The 24,569-nt window shown below is 35.4% G+C and overlaps 1 protein-coding gene and 1 pseudogene across 2 annotated transcripts; both read left to right on the plus strand.

The window, feature by feature from the left end:
* Positions 1-140: 140 nt before the first annotated feature.
* Positions 141-4,019, plus strand: LOC107932579 (U-box domain-containing protein 4). 2 transcript variants are annotated; one of them, XM_041089583.1, is made up of 5 exons: positions 141-273; positions 1,069-1,352; positions 1,747-1,863; positions 2,119-3,734; positions 3,818-4,019. In XM_041089583.1, the coding sequence occupies exons 2-5, from the start codon at positions 1,074-1,076 to the stop codon at positions 3,831-3,833; spliced, it is 2,028 nt and encodes a 675-aa protein (XP_040945517.1). In that variant the 5' UTR covers positions 141-273; positions 1,069-1,073; the 3' UTR covers positions 3,834-4,019. The 2 variants fall into 2 exon arrangements, with proteins under 2 accessions (XP_040945517.1, XP_040945516.1); XM_041089582.1 differs by having other exon boundaries at positions 2,119-3,714.
* Positions 4,020-13,204: 9,185 nt separating this feature from the next.
* On the plus strand, positions 13,205-19,541 carry LOC107932554 (U-box domain-containing protein 4-like; annotated as a pseudogene).
* Positions 19,542-24,569: the final 5,028 nt, after the last annotated feature.

Raw genomic sequence — 24,569 nt, forward strand, 5'->3', positions numbered from 1 at the left:
CATCCTCAGCAAACAATAAAATAACAAATTTATTTAACTAAAACCCCAAATATTTAATCCTAAAAAGCAAAAAAAAAAAAAAGGGACCCAGCATCAGAGTAGTCAAATAAAAAACTAAGAAAAAAAGAAGGAACACTCGAAGAAAAAGACTGAAGTCACAGCATCAGAATAGTCAACACTGGTTATTTTTTATTTATTTATTTTTCTTCTTATTTAGAGTAAGAGACCAAAAAGGAAAACATCCAAAATCCCAGAATTCAAAGCTGCATTCAGGTACCCTTTCTTCTTTTTCTTTATGTTTACTTTTTCATTTTTGCTTTACTGTGGAATATTTGTTTACTACTGAGTTCATTTCACTTTTAATTTTGATATATGCATTTAGGTTCATGTCTGATTTTTATTCCTTTCTCCTTTGTTGTGTATACCACTATACACCTGACACACAAATATCTGAAATTCTGAAACAAAATCAAGAATGGAAAAACTAAATGACTCCGTATATCTATATACTTTCTATTGAGTTGGTGTCACAAGTCAATTGGACACCAATTATGTCCAATTCAATTGGTAAGTAACGAAAATATTCTTACTTTATGGATTATTTTGAAGGTGTTTTTATCAATTTTTATAGTAAAATAGAAAAACATACGCAATAGCATTTTGAACCTAGGTTTTTATAAGTTTTCAACATTTGTATTTTACCATGCAACCAAAGCCTTATTTGTTATTTATACTAAGTTTTTATAAATTTATTTGTTACATAATTATGTTTTTCACCCACACCGTGAATGTGACAGTGTATTACTTTTTGCTTGAATTAAGAGTTTATTATTACTTTAAAGTTACTGACAAGCTAGGAATGGTCAAACCGTAATGGTTCCAAAAAGTTTTTAAACCCCGTATACTTCATTATGTGTTTGCCTAAATCTTGTCATGTCAATTCAATAACATTAGTTTATTTGTTTTGGCATCTCAGGTGGGACTAAATGTCTAAAACCTGATGAATTTATTATAATCTTGTCCTCTTTCTTACTTTTGGTCTCTCTTGACTCTTTTTTTATGAAACAGATTATATGGAGATGTCTTTGTTAGAAACACTTCTTAGAGACATTTCCTTTTTCTTAAAATTTTCATCTTCGGAGAACATTAACTCAGAGCCAGTTCAGAAATACTACCAGGGAGCAGAAGAGATACTAAAGGTGTTGAAGCCCATAATTCTTAATGCAATCTTTGATTCAGAAATTACCTCTGATGAAGTGCTTAGCAAGGCATTTGAAGAATTAGGTGTCTCTGTAGAAGAATTGCTACAGCAATTTGAAAGATGGCAACCCCTTTCGAGTAAAGCTTACTTTGTATGTTACAAGTTATATTTTCAGTTCACTACTTCGAAATTTTCTTGTAGTTGCAGCTGGGAGAAGTACCTAAACTTACCTTTTTTCCATTGACATACTCCTTGATATGATGAAGCTTTGATCAGTTACTCTTGGCAGCAATAAGATTTCCTTTCATGATGCTTATTGTAGATTAATGCTGTCATTTTACACTTAATTTTTGTGCAATAGCTAATCAGACATATGTTCTGCCCATTTGGTCTAACATAGAACTTTATCATGTGTCTCGTAAGAGTAGTTACTGGAACCTGTAGTTTTCAGAATAAGTTTAGCCCCTAAGTCCTGATTCTTGAATGTTTGAGGAAAGGGGAAGAATTGCCTTGGATGACCACCTTCTCTTCCATTTTATGTCTAGGTTCTGCAAGTTGAGTCATTGATATCAGAGATTCGAAATTCTTGCTTGGACATATTCCGGGTCTTAAAGTCTTCCCATCAGCATCTTCCTTATGAATTGAGTTCAGCATCTCTTGAGGTAATTTACAAACCCAAGTTATTGAAGTTAAAGCTTGTATTTTGTTTTTGTATTTATAAGTAGAGTGTAATTATCATATTCTCTCAATGATTACCAAAGGTTTTTACCAAGATGAGAGGTCATCTATTGGATGGTGAATGGCATCTAATCCGTAAAGTTTTAGGATGTGAGAAAATAAATAGATATCCTTTTTATTTGATTTCTGGGTTTAAAGAATCATGCCAGAGGTCTAACAATTGGTATGATTGATCACAGCTCCACTTGCAGAAAATTAAGCATGTAGGATATGAACAAACGTCAACTGTCATTAAGGAAGCAAAAAGGGATCAAGTGGGTAATTTTGGACCAAGCTCAGAAATACTATTGAGAATTGCTGAGAGCTTGAGCTTGAATTCAAACATGGAAATTCTGATAGAGGCTGTTGCCCTTGAAAAGTTGAAGGAGAACACTGCACAAGCTAAAAAAGTTGCAGAAGTTGAGTGTATTGATCAACTTATTGCTCTTATAACTCACATGCATCATTGCCTTTTCTTAATAAAACAATCTCAGACCTGTAGCTCAGTTCCCATACCTCTTGATTTCATCTGCCCCCTTTCCCTAGAGCTAATGACTGATCCGGTGATTGTGGCATCAGGACAAACCTATGAGCGGGCTTTCATCAAGAAATGGTTTGATCTTGGGCTCACTGTGTGCCCCAAGACACGGCAGACTTTGGTTCATACCTTTCTTATACCTAATAACACAACGAAGGCACTGATTGTAAACTGGTGCGAGTCAAACAATGTGAAGTTGCCTGATCTCGTGGAGTCCACTTTAAATCAGGTCTATCCGCCTTGTGCAACTAAGGTTAAGAAGTTGGTTGAGGACTTGAAGAGTACATCAAACAATGTGAAGTTGCCTGATCTTGTGGAGTCCACTTTAAATCAGGTCTATCCGCCTCGTGCAACTAAGGTTAAGAAGTTGGTTGAGGACTTGAAGAGTACATCAAACAATGTGAAGTTGCCTGATCTCGTGGAGTCCACTTTAAATCAGGTCTATCCGCCTTGTGCAACTAAGGTTAAGAAGTTGGTTGAGGACTTGAAGAGTACATCAACTTATACTCAAAGGGTGGCCACAGCTGAACTCCGGTTACTTTCCAAGCAGAATAGGGATAATCGGATTATAATAGCAAACTGTGGGGCGATTAGCTTGTTAGTTGATTTACTTCATTCACCAGATACAAAGACTCAGGAAAATGCTGTTACAACACTTCTCAACCTATCAAATATTGATAACAACAAAAAAGCAATTGTTGATGCAAATGCAATTGAGCCTTTGATTCATGTGCTTCAGACAGGAAGTCCAGTAGCTAAAGAAAACTCGGCTGCCACTCTCTTCAGCCTTTCAATCTTTGAAATTAACAAAGCTAGGATTGGAAGGTCTGGGGCAATCAGGCCTCTTGTTGATTTGCTGGGGAATGGTACTCCTAGGGGAAAGAAAGATGCAGCAGCAGCCTTGTTTAATCTGTCACTATTTCATGAAAATAAGGCCCAAATTGTGCAAGCTGATGCTGTCAGATACCTTGTCAAGTTACTGGACCCAGCAGCTGGAATGGTTGATAAGGCAGTAGCTGTTTTGGCAAGTCTTGCTACAACTTTTGAAGGGAGGACTGCAATTGGGCAGGAGGGTGGAATTCCCTTACTGGTTGAGGTTGTTGAATTGGGTTCAGCAAGAGGAAAGGCAAATGCTACTGCTGCTCTTTTACAGCTCTGCACAAACAGTAGTAGGTTTTGCATTATGGTGCTGCAAGAAGGAGCTGTTCCACCACTAGTGGCATTGTCCCAGTCCGGCACCCAGAGAGCCAAAGAGAAGGTATATACCGCTTCTGCCAGGTTTCCTCTCTTTTCTAAATCACCTCCTTTCTTTAACTCCGAAAATTTATATATATCTCTCATAAAGCTTCTGGTCCTTACAGGCACAGGCACTTCTGAGCTACTTCCAAAGGCACTATCGAATATTCTGATTGATTTGAATGTAAGCCATTGCTTAGTTTCTTTGCAGGCAAACAAGTTCTGAAAATTTATGATCTATTTATTTCTCTTTATTTTGTTATCAATTAATTGAATTTCAACTTAATTGGAAATTTATCAAAACTTTGTAACAAATATTATTAGGCATTTGCATATTTTTATATATAATTTAAAAAAAGACATATATAGGATAAGGTCAACACCATAATCTTTTAACATATTTAATTTTACCCTTTCAATCAAAGCATTATTTCAGTTTGATATTTATAGTTTGAGTAAATTACATTCAATGTTACTAAATTATTAATAAATTTATGTTTTGATTACTCAACTTCAAAAAGTTACAAAATGGTCACCAAATTATTTGAAAGTTTTTTTTAAGTTATTGGGTTGTTAAAGTCATTGTTATATGTCTTTTCTTATTCGCACTGCTTATACTAATCAAAAGCCCTCATTTCGCTTCTATTCTACAATTTAGTTTTTCTCCATCAATCAAATTTGAATATTATGAATCTGTAAACCAAAATTTAAATAACTTTCTTCTCCAATCTTTGATGTTAACTATCAGATTAACGTGGATCTAAGGTATGTTTTTCTACTCGTCAATGGGTGCTAATTGTTTAATCGTCACTTGGAGCTTACTAGCCAGACTTCAAAAAAAAAAATTAACTACCCAGGGATTTAAATATAAACTTTTGAATAGTTCATTGATCTAAATGAAAACTTTCAAAATAATTTAGTAATCAATTTGTAACTTTTTGAAAGTGAATGACCAAAGTGTAAACTTATTAATAGTTTAGTGACTTTGAGTATAGTTTAACCTTATTTTTTATATAATATATTTGTTAATAATTATCCAATGGATAGTCACGTTACTCACATCTTTTAACAATAAACATAATTATTGTGAATATATGCCTACTTGAATAATAATTACTCTTTGTTAATGATTAATTGAGATCACTATTAGTACCAAGGGACATAACTTATCACTATAAATAGTAACAATTCTTGGTTAATAACCAAATGACATAACTTTTGAGTCACTTGTAACTTTTTCATTTGCAAATTTTAGAACATTATAAATATTTTGAAAATGTTACAACAAAGTTTGCCTAACTCTCAATTCAATAACTTTGGTTTCAGGGGCTTAGTTTGGAGGGTTGGCAGAGGCATCGGCCTCCCTTAAAATGAAAATTTTTTCATTCAAGTCTTTTAAAATTTTTAAAATTTTAAATTAGTAAAAATAAAATTACACTTTCACAAAAATAACAAAAATTTGATTTAATCATTTAAAAAATATAAAAATATAAACTATTAAAATGATAAAATTATATTTTTACCATTTTAAAATTTACAATTTAATTTCGGACTAGCCCTGTTTGGTTTATTTGCTTTTATATCTCAAGGTAGGACTAAAACTTGATGAATTGATTATAATCATTTGGAGGAATAAAATATATATTCATATATGTTATTGTTTCCATGCTGTGCATGGCAGTTACCTATAATTATTTCAGTTTTTCACCCTCCTCTCCTCTTTCTTTCTTTCTTTTTGAAACAGATCATTTGTTAGAAACACTTAGAAACATTTCCTCGTTTGTAAATTTATTGTCTTTTGAGGCCATTAACTCAGAACCAGTTCAAAAGTACTACCAGAGAGCTGATGCAATCTTCGATTCAGGAATTACTTCTGATGAAGTGCTTAGCAAGGCATTTGAAGAATTGGGTCTCTCTGTGGAAGAATTGCTACAGCAATTTGAAAGCTGGCAACTCATTTTGAGTAAAGTTTACTTTGTAAGTTACAAGTTATATATTCAGTTCTTTACTTCGCAATTTTATTGTAGTTGCAGCTTGGGAGAAGTACTTAAACAAACCTTTTCTGCATTGGCATACTCCTGATATGATATGAAGCTTCGATCAGCTACTCTTGGCAGTGTTAATATTTCCGTTCATGATTACTGTTGTCACTTTTTACTTAATTTTTGGGCAATAACTAATCAGACATATGTTCTGCCCATTTGGTCATGTTTCTCATAAGAGTAAATACTAAAATCTGTAGCTTTTGGAACAAGTTTAGCCCCTGTGTCCTTATTCAGGTGGAGAATTTCGATGATAAAATAAGCAACTATTAGTCAGTCCCTTGGATAACCACCTTCTCTTCCATTTTATGTCTAGGTTCTTCTGCAAGTTGAGTCTTTGATTTCAAAGAGTTGGACATATTCCGGTTCTTAAGTTCTTCCTCTGAGCATCTTCCATATGAATTGAGTTCACATCTCTTGAGGTAATTATGACCCAAAACCTTTGAAGTTAAAGCTTGTACTTTTGTTTTTGTGTTTATAAGTATAGCATAATTTGAAAGTTTTCAAGAGAGTATTTAATAAAACTGTTATGTATTTTATTAATTAAATGATTGAATTTAAATAGAGAAGAGAGTAATAACCTAATTGGGAAAATAATTCTCTTATTCTAATAAACTACTAAAAGATAATAAAAAAAATATTCCTAGAATATCTCAAATGATTTGTTCTAAGATTTATCTAGCTAAATAACTTTAAAATATATCCCAAAATATATGGGTTTCACATATTTCAACACCCTCCCTCAAGTTGGTGCATATATATCAATCATGCCCAACTTGCTTACAAGAAAATCAAAGCTTGTCCTTCTTTAATGGTGAGTATGTCAACAATCTGTTGTTTTGAAGGAACAAACGTCATGCACACTTAGCCTTCTTCAATCTTCTCCTTGATAAAGTGTCTATCAATCTCAACATGTTTAGTTCTGTCATGCTGGACTGGGTTGTGAGCAATACTAATGGCAGCTTTGCTATCACAGGACAACTTCATTGGTGAAGTTGTTGGTTTCCTCAGCTCTTCAATAATTCTTTTTAACCACATCATTTCACAAATTCCTTGAGCCATTGATCAAAACTTAGCATATGCACTACTTCTTGCTACAACATTTTGTTTTTTACTTCGCCAAGTCATAAGGTTTTTTCAAACAAATGCACAATATCCTTGTTGACACCATTTTTTGGATGAAAACGGGGTTGACTTGGGTTTTGAAAAAAGAAACGGGAGTCGCCACCAATCCTTTTTATGAGGTGTGATTGGATCACCTCTAAAAGTGGTTGTTTTTAATAAATGGTTTGATTTTATTAAAACAACAAGTTTGGTCCACGAAATTCAGAAAAGCAGGTCCGGGAGTCGGTTACGCACGAGGAAGGATTAGCACATCGATACGCCCAAAATTGGTACCTAGTTGATTACTTAATTTCTTAATGTCGAAAATTAAGAACTTTGAAGAATTTTAAAAATACGATCCTTATTTTGAAAAAAGAAAACTTATAAAAATCGAGCTGCTCATTAAGACTTTTTCATTTCAGAAAGAGAAAATGTCACACCCAATGCGTTAGGGTACGATATCTTACCTCTTCCGAAATGAGCAAGTCTAAACTCGCATAGAAAAGTTTTTTTAAAAAAAATGTTTGATTGTTTAAGTCATATGAAAAAATTGTGACCCAATACGTTAGGGTACAATTTCTTCAAATGTTAAACATTGAATATTGAATTTATTTTGAAAAATCCTCGTCTCGAGAAATCAACGTATCACATCCAATACATTAGGACACGACGTATTGAATTCTCAATGACAAGTTTTATTTATGTCCTTTTTTATCAAAAAGAATAACCTCGATTATCTAGATCCAATGAAGGAAATCGAAACCCAATACATTAGGGCTCGATTCTTTCGAGGATCTCAAATACCGATTGTTACTTTTATTTTGAAATTTTTCGTTTTTTTCGATAAATCCGAGTAAAAAGAATGTAAAATAACGATAATGATGATAATGCAAGTAATACAAGCAAAATTAGAAAAGATAAATAAATAAGATGGCAAATACATAATTAAAAGAAATCATCAAATAAAAGTAAACAAACAAATAAGGATTAAAGCACTTAAGTAAATGATAATAATAATGAGCATGTAAATAAATAAATGAATTAACACCAAATGAAACAATAGTAATGAATAATATTATAATATATATATATATATATATGAAAATTAAAACGTATATGAGACATACATAATATATGGTATAAAATATAATATATATTAGGGAGGTATATAAATACATAAATATGTACATAATGATAACAAAGAGATAAATGTATACTTGTATATATATCCTAAAACATGTGTGTATATATTGAAATAATAAAAATACATGCATATATATAGATTATAAAATAGATATATATATATATATAAATGAGTATTTGTATTAAATAAGTCAAAAAGAATATATATACGTATATATACAAACAATTATACAATAAAAATAATATAATAAAACATATGTATCCAAAACTTTCATAAATGAATACAAATAAAAACATAACAATAATAAAAATAATAATGATAAAAATAATTAGCTAAATAATAAAGAAAGCAAAAAAATGGACTGAATTGCAATAAAACAAAAACACTAGGCCAATTCGAAATTAAAAAAACCAAAAAAAGATTAAATTGAGACACGCGCAAAAAGAGAGGACCGAAACAATAAATAAACCAAAATCTCAAAACGAGGCGTCACAGGGGACTAATATAAAACAGAAATAAAACTGCAGGGCTAAATTGCAAAAATACTGAAAACCGCCTCGAAAGAGCCACAAAATTGGAGGGACTTATTGCGAAATACCCCATTTAAATAAAACACGCGGATCCTCCCCTGGGTCGGGTCACCGCGCGGGTTGAAGAGGGCCTAAACGGCGCCGTTCTATTTTTAATATAAAAATGAAAAAAACCCCCAAACCATCAGATTTTCATTTTTTACAAAAAAAAAAAGAAAGAGAGGGAGAGAGAGATGCTCCCCCTGGCCACACATCCGGCCTGGGCATCCGGCGAGCCTTCGCCGTAGCGCCACCGTGTGTGGCGGCCGGAGATTCAAAATCGGACCTTTTTTAGTCCCCTTTGTAGCCCACTGCTTCTAGGCCCGGAATATGGGGCAGAAACTCGTCAAAAGGGATACCAAAAACTTGAAAACGAGCCGACACCCTTCGACTTCTCCCCTTTCGGCGCGGCGCAGGAAAAAAAGGTACTCCCTTTCCTTTTCTCTTTAAATGTTTTCTTTGTTTGCTGGTGTAGAGAGAAAATAAAAAATAAAAACGAAAATAAAAAAAGGCAAATCAGAAACAAGAGAATCGCAAATCACCTTCAAACTTTGTTTTTTTATTTCTGAAAGTGTTTCTTTTTTTTACAAGACGATGAAACGAAAAAAGTCCAACCCCTTTACCATGGGGACACTCGGCTTTTATAGCCCGAAAATTACATCCTGTTTGCTATTATTTTTCTCTTTTTCTTTGGTTGCTGTTGTTCTTTACAGGTGACGGCGCAAGTGGACTTAATGGTGATGGACGTCCGGCGGCGTCAAAACGCCAAAGGTCAAAAGGGGCGGCGCCTAGGTGCGGCACTAGGTGCAGCGCTAGGGTTTCTTTTCTGAAACCCTTGTGTGATTTTTTTCTGGGGAAATCGGGCCTTAGTTGAATTGGGCCTCGGGTTAGTGGGTTAAGGTGGAATTGGGTCAAGGGTTTAAGGTTATTTTGAGTTTGGTTCTGTAATGGGCTAGGCTAGTTGGGTCTGAGTTATTTGGGCTTGGTTCTGTAATGGGCTAGGTTAGTTAGGTCTGGGTTATTTGGGCTTGGGCAATAATTGGGCTTGTACAATCCTCATGTAGATCTTCTATCTGTTATTGAGCCTGCCCAGTCTGCATCTGTATAAGCTTCAATTTCTCTTTGTTCGAATTTCTTGAAGAATAAGCCTTTTCCAGGTGAACTCTTCAAGTATCTTAGAATCCGAAACATTGCTTCTTCATGTTCCTCCATTGGGGAGTGCATAAATTGACTCATTAAGCTCACTGCAAAGGCTATGTCTAGCCTTGTATGTGATAAATAAATTAACTTACCGACTAATCTTTGGTACTGCACTTTATCAATTAATCGACCTTATTTATTTTTGAATTTTACATTTGGATAAATTGGTGTGTCAGTTGGGCGGCAACCACTCATCTTAGCCTCTTTTAAGAGACCACAAGACCCTTATTTGATTGAGCAACTTCCATTCCAAGAAAGTATTTCAAAGGACCCAAGTCTTTGATCTCAAACTCCAATGCTAGATGCTCCTTGAGATGCCTTATTTCATCCACATCATCTCCTGTAAGAATGATATCATCGATATAAACTATAATAACTGCTATTCTACCTCTTTGTGAGTGTCGATAGAACATTGTATGATCAACTTGCCCTTGTGAGTAACCTTGTTTTTTTTAACAGCTTGTGTGAATCGTTCAAACCAAGATCGAGGAGACTATTTTAGACCATATAAAGATTTCCTGAGCTTACATACTCGAGTTCCAAATTTTTCTTCAAAACCTGGAGGAGGATCCATGTAAACTTCTTCTTCAAGTTTCCCATTTAGGAAAACATTTTTCACATCTAGTTGCTGTAAGGACCAATCAAGATTAACAAAAATTGATAAAAGAACTCTAACAGAATTTAATTCGGCTACTAGAGCAAATGTTTCAATATAATCTATCCCGTATGTTTGAGTGTACTCTTTAGCCACCAGTCGGGCTTTGTATCTATCTAAAGATCCATCCTGTTTGAATTTGGTTGTGAACACCCATTTACAGCCCACAAATTTTTTTCCTACAAGTAATTTCACTGTTTCCCATGTACCTGTTTTTTCAAGAGCGCGCATCTCCTTTAAAATAGTCTCCTTTCACTCAGGAACTTGTAAAGCATTTTTCACATTTTTGGGTATTTTCACAGTATCAAGACACAAAACAAAGGTTGAAAATGTCGAAGACAAGGCTTTATAAGACACAAAGTTAGACATGGGATATTTGACAACATTTCTAACACATTTTCTTTTAGCAATTGGAATATCTAAATTAGAAAATTCATTGGTTGGATTATGAGCTTTACCTGGACTTTTAACAATATCTTGCGGGTCGGATTCTTGGTGATGAATCTATTGGTTTCCACTTTCTTGATTTCGATTTCTTCTTGAGTAAACAACTAACTCTTTTGTTTGTTCTTTATTCTCATGATCAGACTCTACACCTTCATACTCCTTTTCATTAACAACATTAACATCATTAATTTCTATGTTACTCATAAATTGACCTTCCCCATTATTAGAATCCCTATGTTGTATATTCCTAGTGATTTATTGATCAATTATAGAATCTTCCTTACTATAATTCCTTCCTTGAAGATTAGAATCAAAGTAAGATTGCATTTCAACAAATGTGACATCCATGGTAACAATAATCTTCCAAGCGATTGGATCGTAACATTTGTAACCCTTTTTATTAGAAACATAGCCAATAAAGACGCATTTTTTCGCTCTAGGATCTAGTTTACCTTGGTTGTGAAGATGAACAAAAACACTACACCCAAAAACCCAGAGGGATAAATTTGTGATCAATTTAAAGTTAGAAAAGTTATCTTTAAAGAGATTGAAAGGAGTTTTATAGTTTAGAATTTTACTAGGCATTCTATTAATAAGATATGTAGCTGTTAATAAGGCTTCGCCCCAAAGATAATGTGGTACTTGACTAGTAAACATTAAGACTCTAGTTACTTCCAAAAGATGTCGGTTTTTTCTTTTTGCAACCCCATGTTTTGGTGTATTTGTACAAGAACTTTGGTGGATTATACCATGTTTGGTTAAGAAAACACCTAATTGGTTACTAAAAAATTCCCCACCATTGTCACTCCGAAGTACTTCTATTCTCACACCAACTTGTGTTTTCACCATAGCATAAAAAGACTGAAACACATTTTTAACTTCAGACTTATCTTTTAATAAAAACACCCAACAAATGTGAGTATGATCATCAATAAATGTGACAAACCAACATTTTCCAGAAAAAGTTGAGACTCTTGAAGGTCCCCAAACATTACTATGAATTAACGAAAAAGGTTTGGAAGCTTTATATTTTTGAGGTGGGAAGAATGATCGATGATGTTTAATCAATTCACAAAATTCATAGTGATATGAAGAAAGACTTTTATTTTAAATAGATTAGGTAACAAATATCTTAAATAGTAAAAATTAGGATGCCCAAGCCTATAATGCCAAATCATAACCTTATCAAAACTAGAAGCAGAATTTAAACATAAAGTAGTTGTTGGTTGACTTAGATGGTCGTCGTCAAGGAAGTAAATTCCACCAGATTCTTTAGCATTGTCAATCATCCTCCCCGAGACAAGGTCCTGAAATTTACACATAGAGAAGTCAAATATAACATGAAAATTTGAGGACATGGATAATTTACTGACTGGTATGAGATTTCAAGCTAGATTTGGCACATGTAAAACATCATGTAAAACCAAGGCAAAATTTTAATAGCGGATTTCCCGGCTATTGCTGAGAACGACCCATTTGCTACTTTGATTTTTTTTTTGTTTCCTGCACAAGGTGTGTAAGTTGAAAAAAGAAAATGACTACTAGTCATGTGATCACTAGCTCCAGAATCAACGATCCACGTGTTTGTTTTACAAGGCTTGGCACTGAAAAGAACAGAAAAATCAGTACCTAATTGGGCAAAGGAGGAAGAAGGAATATTGGATGAGTTAGGAAGATAATAATTCATCCGAAATTGTGGTGATTGAAAAAGCTTGTGTAGATGCTCTAGTTATTCCTTAGTGAACGGAGACCATTCTAGAGAACTTAAGCCCTCATAATTTTCATTAGTTGTTTCAACGGTAAAACTTTGTTCCTCTGTTTGATTGCTGGACCTCTAATGTCCAATGAAGGATGTTTTAACCATGATGCTACTAGAGATAACTTAGTTCAGATGCCATGAAAGTTTTCAAGAGAGCATTTAATAAAATTGTTCTGTATTTTATTAACTAAACAACTAAATTTAAATAGAGAAAAGAGTCATAACCTAATTGGGAAAACAACTAAATTTAAGTTAGTTATATATATCATTCTTATATGTTATATTCATCAAATTTTGATTTAATGTTTTGCTTCTCTATAGGGATTTTGATTTAGCGAAATTGAGATTTCAAGAATCTGCATGGTTCTTGTTATCAAGATGATTTAACTTCATAAGCTATGATACGGATGTTGAAAAAGGTTTTCTTCAGTTCTTATGGAACAATATTGTTTGCCAAATATCACTGATTGAGAACGAAATTTGCTATTAGAATTTTACAAGAGAAGGTATGTACTATGTCCTTACTTTCATGTTTCACTAATTTCCTTCAAACTTTGCTAATGAATTTATCATTTTGCCCGTGAATCAGTTTTGCACCGGTAGAACTATGGTGATAGGCTGATTTTCATGTCACCATAATGGTTCTAAAAAGTATTTAAAACTTTATACCTTATGAAATGTTTGCCTAAATCTTGTCATCTTAATGCAATAACATAAGTTTATTTGTTTTATATCTTAGGTGGGACTCAAACCTGATGAATTGATTATAATCATTTCAACAAGTAAAACATATACTAATATGTTATTGTTTTCATGCTATGCATGGTAGTTGCCTATAATTATTTCACTTTCACCCTCTGCTCCTCTTACTTATGGTCTCTCTTGTTCTTTTTTTTTTCCTTGAAACAGATCATATTGGGATGTCTTTGTTAAAAACACTTCTTAGTAACACTTCCTCATTTTTAAATTTGTTATGATTTAAGAACATTAACTCTGAACCAGTTCAGAAATACTACCAGAGAGTAGAAGAGATACTAAAGTTGTTGAAGCCAATAATTCTTAATGCAATAGTTGATTCAGAAATTATTTCTGATGAAGTGCTTGGCAAGGCATTTGAAGAATTGGGTCTCTTTGTTGAAGAATTGCGAGAGCAATTTGAAAGCTGCCAACCCCTTTCGGGTAAAGTTTACTTTGTAAGTTACAAGTTATATATATAGTTCTTTACTTCGCAATTTTATTGTAGTTGTAGCTGGGAGAAGTACCTAAACTGACCTTTATGGCATCAGCATACAGTTGATATGATGAAGCTTTGATCAGTTACTTGTGTCAGCACTAATATTTCCTTCCGTGATGCTCTTGAAGATTATTGTTGTCATTTTATACTTAATAGTATGAAACTGTAAGAATAATTATTAGAATCTGTAGCTTTCGGAAGTTTAGCCCCTAAGATCTGATTCTTGGATATTTGATCATATTCAAGTAGAGAATTGCTTTGACAGGTGTAGTTTAGATAATAATATCATAGAAGAGTTGAATTTTATCATAAGTATTAGTCAATGCCATGGATAACCACCTTCTCTTCCGTTTGATGTTTAGGTTCTGCAAGTTGAGGCATTAATATCAAGGATTCAAAATTCTAGCTTGGACATATTCCAGTCCTTGATGTCTTCCGATCAGCATCTTCTTGATGAATTGAGTTCAACATCTCTTGAGGTAATCTATGACCCAAAATTGTTGAAGCTTGTACTTTTGTTTTTAGGTTTATAAGTAGATCTTAATTATCATATTCTCTCATGATTACCAAAGGTTTTTACTAAGATGAGAAATCATATATTGGAATGGCATCTAACCTATAAAGCTTTGAGAAGGGAGAAAATAAATACATGTCCTTTTGATTCTATCTCCGAGTAATGCTAAAAAGGTATCCGCATTTCAGGAGGTCTGACAATTGGTATGATTGATCGCAGCATTGCTTGCAGAAAATTAAGCATGTAGAATATTAACAAATATCATCTCTAATTAGGGAAGCCGTTAGGGATCAAGTGGATAGTGTTGGACTAAGCTCAGAAATACTAATGAAAATTTTCGAGAGCTTGAGCTTGAACTCAAACCAGGAGATTCTGGTAGGCTGTGGCCCTTGAAAAGTTGAAGGAGAATGCTGAACAAGCTGAAAAAACTGCAGAAGTTGTGTTTATTGATCAACTTATTGCCCTTGTATCTCACATGCATCATCGCCTTGTCTTAATAAAACAATCTCACACCTGTAGCCCAATTCCCATACCTGCTGATTTTTGTTGCCCCCTTTCCCTAGAGCTGATGACTGATCTGGTAATTGTGGCATCAGGACAAACCTATGAGTGAGCTTTCATCAAGAACTGGATTGACCTTGGGCTTACCGTGTGCCCCAAGACACGACAAACTTTGGCTCATATCAATCTTATACCTAATTACACAGTGAAAGCACTAATTACAAACTGGTGTGAATCAAACAATGTGAAGTTGCCTGATCCCATGAAGTCCATAAATCTAAATCAGTCCCATTCGCTTCTTGTCCATGAATCTAAATCTGCTGAGTCTGGCTTGCAAAAAGATTCAAACAGTTTTCTACATTCTAGAAACGGTCAATCTATGTCACTTCAGTCATGGTCTCCAAGTCAATCTGGTAAGAACTTAATCACATTTAGTGGACTTCATCGGGAGGCAACCTCCCAGATTCATCCTCGTTCTACCTCAGAGGGTTCCTTGCCAGGTGTCACTGAAGACAGGTCAAATGTGGAATAAAGGGGTAGCGAATCAGTTGGCCAACCTCCAATGTCACCTTCTTGTAAAGAATTTCATAATACTGAACATTCCTCTCAGAACCATACAAGATCGGATTCAACCTCGAGTTCACTCTCTAATTTAAGTTTTCCTGGAGGAGCTGTTGGAGATAACATTGAAACTTCTGAGAGGTCAACACATGTCGCAGCCTCTAGAAATAATATCTCTGGGGCTATTTTACCAAAATAGTCTAAAAAAATATTATGTTTACAAAAATAACCCAGGTTTAAAAACAATTACCAAAATATCCTAAAATGAAAAGTGAAATGGAGTTATGGCCTGTCAATGGCCAGAACCACCTTGTATTTTGGACCCATGATTGTCTTATAATTGTGTCAGACTTAAAAAAATGATTTTTTTGGTTCTGGCCTGTCAATGGCCGGAACCAGTGTATTTTTTTAAAAATTGTATAATACTAGTATACAGAAAAGAGAAAAAAAGGGAAAAAAATTTTTTGAGGTGCTGGCTTGTCAACGGCCAGCACCTCTGTACACGAAAAAAAAATATTTTTTCGGGTATTTGTCTATCAATGGCTGGTACTAGAATATGAAAAAAGTAAAAAAAAAATTGGTGGTGCCGGCCATTTTTCCAAAAAAAAATATATATTTTTTACTTTTGGTTTGTCAATGTCCGGCACCAGTATACGAAAAAAGTAAAAAAAAAAATTGGTGGTGGCCTGCCAATGGCCGACACCACCTTTATTGGAATTTTTTTTTTACTTTTTTCGTGTCAATGGCAGGCACCAGTATACAAAAAAAGTAAAAAAAAAAAAGATTTTGGTGGTGGCCTGCCAATGGTCGGCACCAGTAAATTTTTTTTTTACTTTTTTCGTGTCAATAGCCGGCCCAAAATGAAGCATCCGGCTCATCATCACAGTACATGGATCCGAATCCGATGCGTGAATTTTCTCCACCATTTGAAGATATTTTTGGTGACAACCTCCACCCTCAACATTCGACACGATCCGGATCATCATCCTCATACCACCCGGAGTTCCATCCTAAAGCACGTACACCCACAATTGAGGATATTTTTCCATCGGCACCTCCGGTCACACAATACCAATTAGTCCCGATTATGATGTATATGATTATTCCACCTTTCTAACTACACCGGACGGGACACGAGACGCCGGACCGAGCAATTCTCAAACGCCTCAGCAAGGTGCACGGCATCGCCGACGGAGGTATCTAGATCGTTACACACCAGCGCCGGGGACGTCCCTAGATCGCGACAATTTTAATTTTTTCTTTTTTTTTTAATTATTCTGTAAATATTTCTTTTATTTTTACAGTTTACTTTTTTTTTAATATTAATTTAATAGATCTAAAATAATTATTTGTTTGAATAAATGACTTCGTAATATTTAGAAAATAATAATTCAAATAAGTAATATGACACGACAAAATTAAATTTGCATACACAATAAAATACAATCATTATACAATATTAATACAAAAAATATAAATTTCAAACAAAAATAATATGCACGATATTAAATTCAAACACCCAATGAACTACAAATAGATATGTAAAATTAATACACGAAAATTTAATTTTCAAACTTTATATATTACAGATTAAATTAAATTTACATATAAAAAATACAATCATTCTAAAAAATTATTACACGAAAATATAAAAATGAAACCTTAAATCCTAAACAACTATATTAAATTTACAGATATAAAAAATACAAACATTCTTAAGAAACAATAGAATTATTTTTAATACTAGTTTCTTCACAATTAATCGTCTTCTACTCTAGACCTTTTCTTCCTCCATTGTCCCATGAGATCCCATGAGATACCTTTGCATGGAGACTCTACCAACCGGTTCCAATCAAAATCTAGTTGCGAAATTAACACTATTGCACCATAGATAATGTCCATCTGCGTTGGACAACTCAATTAGCCATCTATAGTGCAAATAATCATCCAACCCTTAACATCATAACCTTTAGGTTGGACATGACAGTACATAATTCAACTCCATTAAAATATGACAGTACATAATTCAACCCCGAAATTTTGTTGTACACTATGAAAAACTCCATACACTATCCGATCCAAAAAAACTCATTTCATGATATACTACAAAACACTATCATTTTGATAGCTCTCTCAAATTTTTTTTATTCCATTTACACTATCATAACCCAAGTCACTCACTATATATAAAGTTTAATGCCATCCATTAACAGGCCAAAAGTATAAAAAAATTAGAAAAAGGTAGTGCCGGCCATTGGTAGGCCACCACAATTTTTTTTATTACTTTTTTCGTATATTGGTGCCGGCCATTGACACGAAAAAAGTAAAAAAAATCTAATAAAAGTGGTGTCAGCCATTGGCAAGCCATTTTTTTTACTTTTTTCGTATACTGGTGCCTTCTATTGACACAAAAAAAGTAAAAAAAATATTTTTTTCCAATAAAGGTGGTGCTGGCCATTGGTAGGCCATCACCAAAAATTTTTTTATTACTTTTTTCGTATACTGGTGCCGTCCATTGACAGACCAAAAGTAAAAAAAAATTGAAAAAAGGTGGTGCTGGCCATTGGCAGGCCACCATTAAATTTTTTTTTTACTTTTTTCGTATTCTGGTATCGACCATTGACAGACTAATACCCAAAAAAATATTTTTTCGTATACAGGGGGTGCTGGCCTGTCAAAATTTTTTTTCCCTTTTTTTTTTCTTTTCTATATACCCGTATTATACAATTTAAAAAAAAATACACTGGTTCCGGCCATTGACAGGCCAGAACCAAAAAAATTATTTTTTTTAAGTCACACAATTATCAGGCAATCATGGGTCCAAAATACAATGTGGTTCCGGCCATTAACAGGCCATAACCCCATTTCACCGTTCATTTCAACTTATTTTGGTGATTTTTTTAAAACCTAAGTTATTATTGTAAATATAATATTTTTTTAGACTATTTTGGTAAATAGCCTATTTCTGTGATTGATGGATGCACGATCTCGAAGCCAAACAATGTGGCGCCGGCCGACAGAAAGGCTTCTTCCAAGGATAGTTTCTTCTCCAGCTACTCAGAACAGGGCTGAGCTTTCTGGCATTGAAACCCAGGTTAAGAAGTTGGTAGAGGACTTGAAGAGTACATCAGTCGATACTCAAAGGGAGGCTGCATCTCAGCTCAGGTTACTTGCCAAGCACAATATGGATAATCGAATTATAATAGCAAACTGTGGGGCAATTAGCTTGTTAGTTGATTTACTTCATTCATCAGATGCAAAGACTCAAGAAAATGCCGTCACCGCACTTCTTATCTATTAATGATAACAACAAAACAGCTATTGCTAATGCAAATGCTATTGAGCCTTTGATTCGTGTGCTCAAGACAGGAAGTCCTGAAGCTAAAGAAAACTCGGCTGCCACTCTCTTCAGTCTGAGTCATTGAGGATAACAAAGTCAGGACCGGAAGGTCTGGGGCAATCAGGCCTCTTGTTGATTTGCTGGGAAATGGTACTCCTCGAGGAAAGAAAGATGCAGCGACAGCCTTGTTTAATCTATCAATATTTCATGAAAACAAGGCCCAAATTGTAGAAGACGATGCTGTAAGATACCTTGTCGATTTGATGGACCCAGCAGCTGGAATGGTTGATAAGGCAGTAGCTGTTTTGGCAAACCTTGCTACGATTCCTGAAGGGAGGACCACAATTGGGCAGGAAGGTGGGATTCCTGTGCTGGTTGAGGTTGTTGAATTGGCTTCAGCAAGAGGAAAGAAATATACCGCCGCCGCTCTTTTACAGCTCTGCACAAACAGTAGTAGGTTTTGCATTATGGTGCTGCAAGGAGGAGCTGTTCCACCACTAGTGGCATTGTCCCAGTCCGGCACCCCGAGAGCCAAAGAGAAGGTACATACCGCTTCTGCCGGGTTTTCTCACTTTTCTACACCACCTCCTTTAACTCCAAAAATTTATATATGTATCATAAAGCTTCTGGTCCTTACAGGCATAGGCACTTCTGAGCTACTTTCGAAGCCAACGACATGGAAATGCTGGAAGAGGCTGAAAGTCAGAAAAACAACCTCCATTGCCACTATCCGATGTTTCGTGTCTATACGGTTTGTTGCACATTTGATGTTTGCAAATAATGCATGTGAAGCTTTGCTGCTTGACAGGGTTTGTTGTAGAAATTGTGAATGTTGTTGGGAAAAGGGGTTTTCATTACATGTGAATCTGTATCTGTCTGGTGTTTTGAAATTTGCAGTGACCTTTGGGGAGTGAATAATCACTGTTCCATTGATTATATATCTTTTGACTCTGTTTTTCATACACTATCGAATATTCAGATTGATTTGTATGTAAGCTATTGCTTAGTTTCTTTACAGGCAAACAAGTTCTACGATCTATTTATTTCCCTTTATTTTTGTTAACAATTAATCGAGTTTCAACTTAATTGAAAAATTATCAAAAATTTATAACAAATATTATTACTGTTGAAAAGTCAAAAATGGTGGGAGGTGCAATTGGCACCGAAAGAAAAAAAATAGTTGGCAAGTTGTTTAAAGTTGAAAGGGATAATTGCAATTTTGGTCCCTAATTTTTTAGGCCATTTGCAAGTTAGTCCCTGAACTTCAACTATAAATAGGCCTAACCATTTCTCATTTCAACCATCCCAACCAATCTTTCTCTTTTAGTTTTCTCTCTTCTCCCATTTGAGAATTCTTAAGGAATTCTATTTGTTTCTAATATTTTGGAGATAGTAAAGTTATCATCTGGTGTTAGTGCCCGAGGACGTAGGTATAATTTACCGAACCTCGTTAAAACTCTTGTGTTCTTTCTTGTCCTATTTTTCTTTCAATATTTGAGGGTATAATAGTAGTATTTAATTGTGCTATTAAATTACTATAGAAGGGATATTCTGTCTAAGGAAAGACTTGGTATTTAAGAGATCCATGTGATCCACCTCTCTTTCCTGGGAATTGAACTTTGTGTGATTTTTTAGTACAATAATTTACACGCTTCCGACCCTATTGGAACAACAAGTGGTATCAAGAGCCGAAGGTTAATCGTAGTATGCTCTGTGGTTGCAGTTTAAACTGATCTTCCACATCAGAAAAGATTTCCTTAGGTATATTGAAAGATTATGGAGAAAACGGTCGGTGTAGGAGCTTCAACATCGTCCATGTGGACAAGACCGACAATTGCAAATGCAAGATTGGCCGTGGAGATCTTTGATGGCATGGGCCATTTTGGTATGTGGCAAAGTGAGGTTCTAGATGCCCTTTTTCAGCAGGGTCTAGACATTGACATTGATGAAGAGAAACCAGATGATGTACAGGAGAAAGATTGGAAGGCGATCAATCGGTTGGCATGTGGCACAATTCGATCATGCCTTTCTCGAGAGTAGAGGTATGCTTTTTCAAAGGAGACTTCTGCAAATAAGTTGTGGGTGGCACTTGAAGAAAATTTTTTGAAGAAAAACAGTCAAAATAAGCTCCACTTGAAGAAAAGACTGTTTCGCTTCACATACGTCCCAAGTACCACAATGAATGATCACATCACCAAATTTAATCAGTTAGTCACTGATTTGCTGAATATGGATGAGACATTCAAAGATGAAGATTTGGCTTTGATGCTGTTGGGGTCACTTCCTGAGGAATTTGAGTTCCTAGAAACTACTCTACTTCATGGCAGGAGTGATATATCTCTGAGCGAAGTCTGTGCGGCCTTATACAGTTATGAACAGAGAAAGAATGACAAACAGAAAAACTCAATCAGAGATACAGAAGCTTTAGTAGTCCGAGGTCGTTCATACACTCGGAAGAAAACTCAAAAGGAGAGATCAAAGTCAAAGTCCAAACTCGGGAAAGATGAATGTGCTTTTTGTTATGAGAAAGGCCACTGGAAGAAAAATTGTCCAAAGCTGAAGAATAAGGGAAAAGCTGCTGTAGAAGCTTGTGTTGCTAAGCATGATACTAGTGACTCTGAACTATCACTGGTTGCATCATCATCGTAGTTCCATTCAGATGAGTGGATATTGGATTCGGGTTATACCTATCATATGTCCCCTAACCGGGAGTAGTTCTCTGATTTAGTAGAACTAAATGGAGGAGTTGTTTATATGGGCAATGACAATGCCTGTAAAACTGTTGGGATAGGTTCAATCCAATTAAAGAATCAAGATGGATCAACCAGAGTTCTGACTGATGTTCGGTACGTGCCCAGTTTGAAGAAAAATCTCATCTCATTGGGAGCCTTGGAATCCAATGGTTCAGTTGTTACTATGAGAGATGGGATTTTGAAAGTGACATCTGGCGCACTTGTGATATTGAAGGGCATCAGGAAAAATAACTTGTATTACTACCAAGGTAGTACAGTTATTGGAGCAGTCGCTGTAGCTTCCGGTAACAAAGACTTGGACTCAATGCAGTTGTGGCATATGAAGTTGGGACATGCCAGCGAAAAATCCTTGCAAATTCTGGCAAAGCAAGGATTGTTGAAAGGTGCAAAGGCTTGCAAATTAAAATTTTACGAGCATTGTGTTCTAGGAAAGCAAAAGAGAGTGAAATTCGGTACTGCTATCCATAATACAAAAGGTATTTTGGAATATGTTCACTCAGATGTGTGGGGGCCTTCCAAGACACCTTCATTGGGAGGAAAACACTACTTTGTTACTTTTGTTGATGACTTTTCCAGAAGAGTTTGGGTGTATACCATGAGAACTAAGGATGAAGTGCTTAGAGTTTTTCTTAAATGGAAAACTATGATCGAAAACTAGACTGGCAAGAAAATCAAGCGGCTTAGGACGGACAATGGAGGGGAATATAAAAGTGATCCGTTCTTCGATGTGTGCCAAGAGTATGGTATTGTTCGACACTTCACAGTTAGGGATACACCACAACAGAATGGAGTGGCAGAGCGTATGAATCGAACATTGCTGGAGAAAGTTCGATGTATGTTGTCCAATGCTGGGTTGGGCAAGCAATTTTGGGCTGAGGCTGTGACATACGCTGGCCATCTTATTAATCGTTTGCCATCATCTGCATTAGAAAGAAAAACTCCTATGGAGGTATGGTCTGGAAAACCGGCTACAGATTATGATTCCTTACATGTGTTTGGATCCACTGCATATTACCATGTGAAGGAGTCAAAGTTAGATCCGAGGGCAAAGAAAGCTCTCTTTATGGAAATTACTTCTGGAGTGAAGGGATTTCGTCTTTGGTGCTTAAGCACAAAGAAAATGATCTGTAGCAGAGATGTTATCTTTGATGAATCTGCCACATTGAAAAATGTAGCAGATAAAGATATTCAGACGAGCAATACTCCACAGCAGGTGGAGTGTACTCCAAAACAGGTGGAGTTTGAGCAGATGGGGATTTGCCCAGTTAATAAGTCTAATTCTCCAGCCACAATGGAAGAATTAGAGGTTGAAGAGGTTCTGACCCAAGAACCACTAAGTACACCAGAACCAGTTGCAGTTGCAATGCCACGGAGAGAAATTCGTAAACCTGCTCGATTTACTGATATGGTGGCCTACGCCCTTTCCGTTATTGATGATATTCCTATCACTTATCAAGAAGCAATGCAAAGCTTAGAAAGTGATAAATGGAAAAGCGCCATGGATGAAGAAATGCAGTCTCTCCGGAAGAACAATACTTGGGAGTTGGCGCAATTACCGAAAGGTAAAAGGGCAATCGGATGCAAGTGGGTATTCGCAAAGAAAGATGGATCTCCTAGCAAGAAGAATATTCGCTACAAGGCAAGATTGGTAGCTAAAGGCTACGCTCAGAAGGAGGGAATTGACTACAATGATGTATTTTCCCCTGTTGTGAAGCATTCCTCCATTAGAATTTTGTTGGCCTTGGTAGCACAATTGAATTTGGAGCTAGCTCAACTTGATGTTAAGACGGCTTTCTTGCATGGTGAGTTAGAAGAGGAGATCTATATGACTCAGCCCGAAGGATACACAGATGCTGGTGGTAGAAATTGGGTTTGTAAGCTGAACAAATCGCTATATGGATTGAAGCAATCCCCGAGGCAGTGGTACAAGCGATTTGATAGCTTTATGAGAAGGCAGAAGTACACAAGAAGCAAATATGACAATTGTGTATATTTGCAGAAGCTGCATGACGGATCTTTCATTTATCTACTCTTGTATGTTGATGATATGTTAATCGCTTCGAAGAGCCAAAATGAGATAGATAAGCTGAAGGCTCAGTTGAATCAAGAGTTCGAGATGAAAGATCTAGGTGAGGCCAAGAAGATTCTCGGCATGGAGATAAGTAGAGATAGACCGAGAGGCAAGCTCTGTTTAAATCAGAAGCAATATCTGAAAAAGGTATTACAATGTTTTGGTGTAAATGAAAACACAAAACATGTAAGTACCCCACTTGCTTCTCATTTGAAACTTAGTGCTCAATTATCTCCGAAAACTGAAGATGAAAGAGAATATATGGCGAAAGTCCCATATGCTAATGCAGTTGGGAGTTTGATGTATGCGATGGTGTGTACGAGGCCTGACATTTCACAAGCTGTTGGAGTTGTGAGCAGGTATATGCATGATCCTGGAAAAGGACATTGGCAAGCTGTGAAATAGATTCTACGGTATCTTCAAAAAACCGTAGATGTTGGTTTAATTTTTGAACAGGATGAAGCACTTGGTCAGTTTGTAGTTGGATATGTTGATTCCGACTTTGCTGGTGATTTAGATAAACGTCGTTCAACTACGGGGTATCTGTTTACTCTTGCGAAAGCCCCAGTGAGTTGGAAGTCTACCTTACAATCTACAGTAGCTGTGTCTACTACAGAGGCAGAATATATGGCAGTTACAGAAGCTGTTAAGGAGGCTATTTGGCTTAATGGATTGTTGAAAGACTTAGGAGTTGTTCAAAGTCACATAAGTTTATATTGTGACAGTCAGAGCGCTATTCATTTAGCGAAAAATCAAGTCTATCATTCAAGAACCAAGCATATCGACGTAAGATATCACTTTGTGTGGGAAGTCTTTGAAAAAGGAAAAATTCTACTTCAGAAGATTCCGACAGCAGATAATCCCGCAGATATGATGACCAAGGTGGTAACAACAATCAAGTTTAATCATTGTTTGAACTTGATTACTTCAACTATAAATAGGCCTAACCATTTCTCATTTCAACCATCCCAACCAATCTTTCT

Source organism: Gossypium hirsutum, chromosome D03 (genome assembly GCF_007990345.1).
Source record: "Gossypium hirsutum isolate 1008001.06 chromosome D03, Gossypium_hirsutum_v2.1, whole genome shotgun sequence".
NCBI classification, from domain to species: domain Eukaryota; kingdom Viridiplantae; phylum Streptophyta; class Magnoliopsida; order Malvales; family Malvaceae; genus Gossypium; species Gossypium hirsutum.

Excerpts from the sequence above, each read along its gene's own strand:
- LOC107932579 (XM_041089582.1), top strand. The coding sequence starts at position 1,074 with ATGGAGATGTCTTTGTTAGAAACACTTCTTAGAGACATTTCCTTTTTC. Across the intron at positions 1,353-1,746 it reads TTTCGAGTAAAGCTTACTTT|GTTCTGCAAGTTGAGTCATT; the intron begins GTATGTTACAAG and ends TTTTATGTCTAG. Across the intron at positions 3,715-3,817 it reads CCCAGAGAGCCAAAGAGAAG|GCACAGGCACTTCTGAGCTA; the intron begins GTATATACCGCT and ends TGGTCCTTACAG.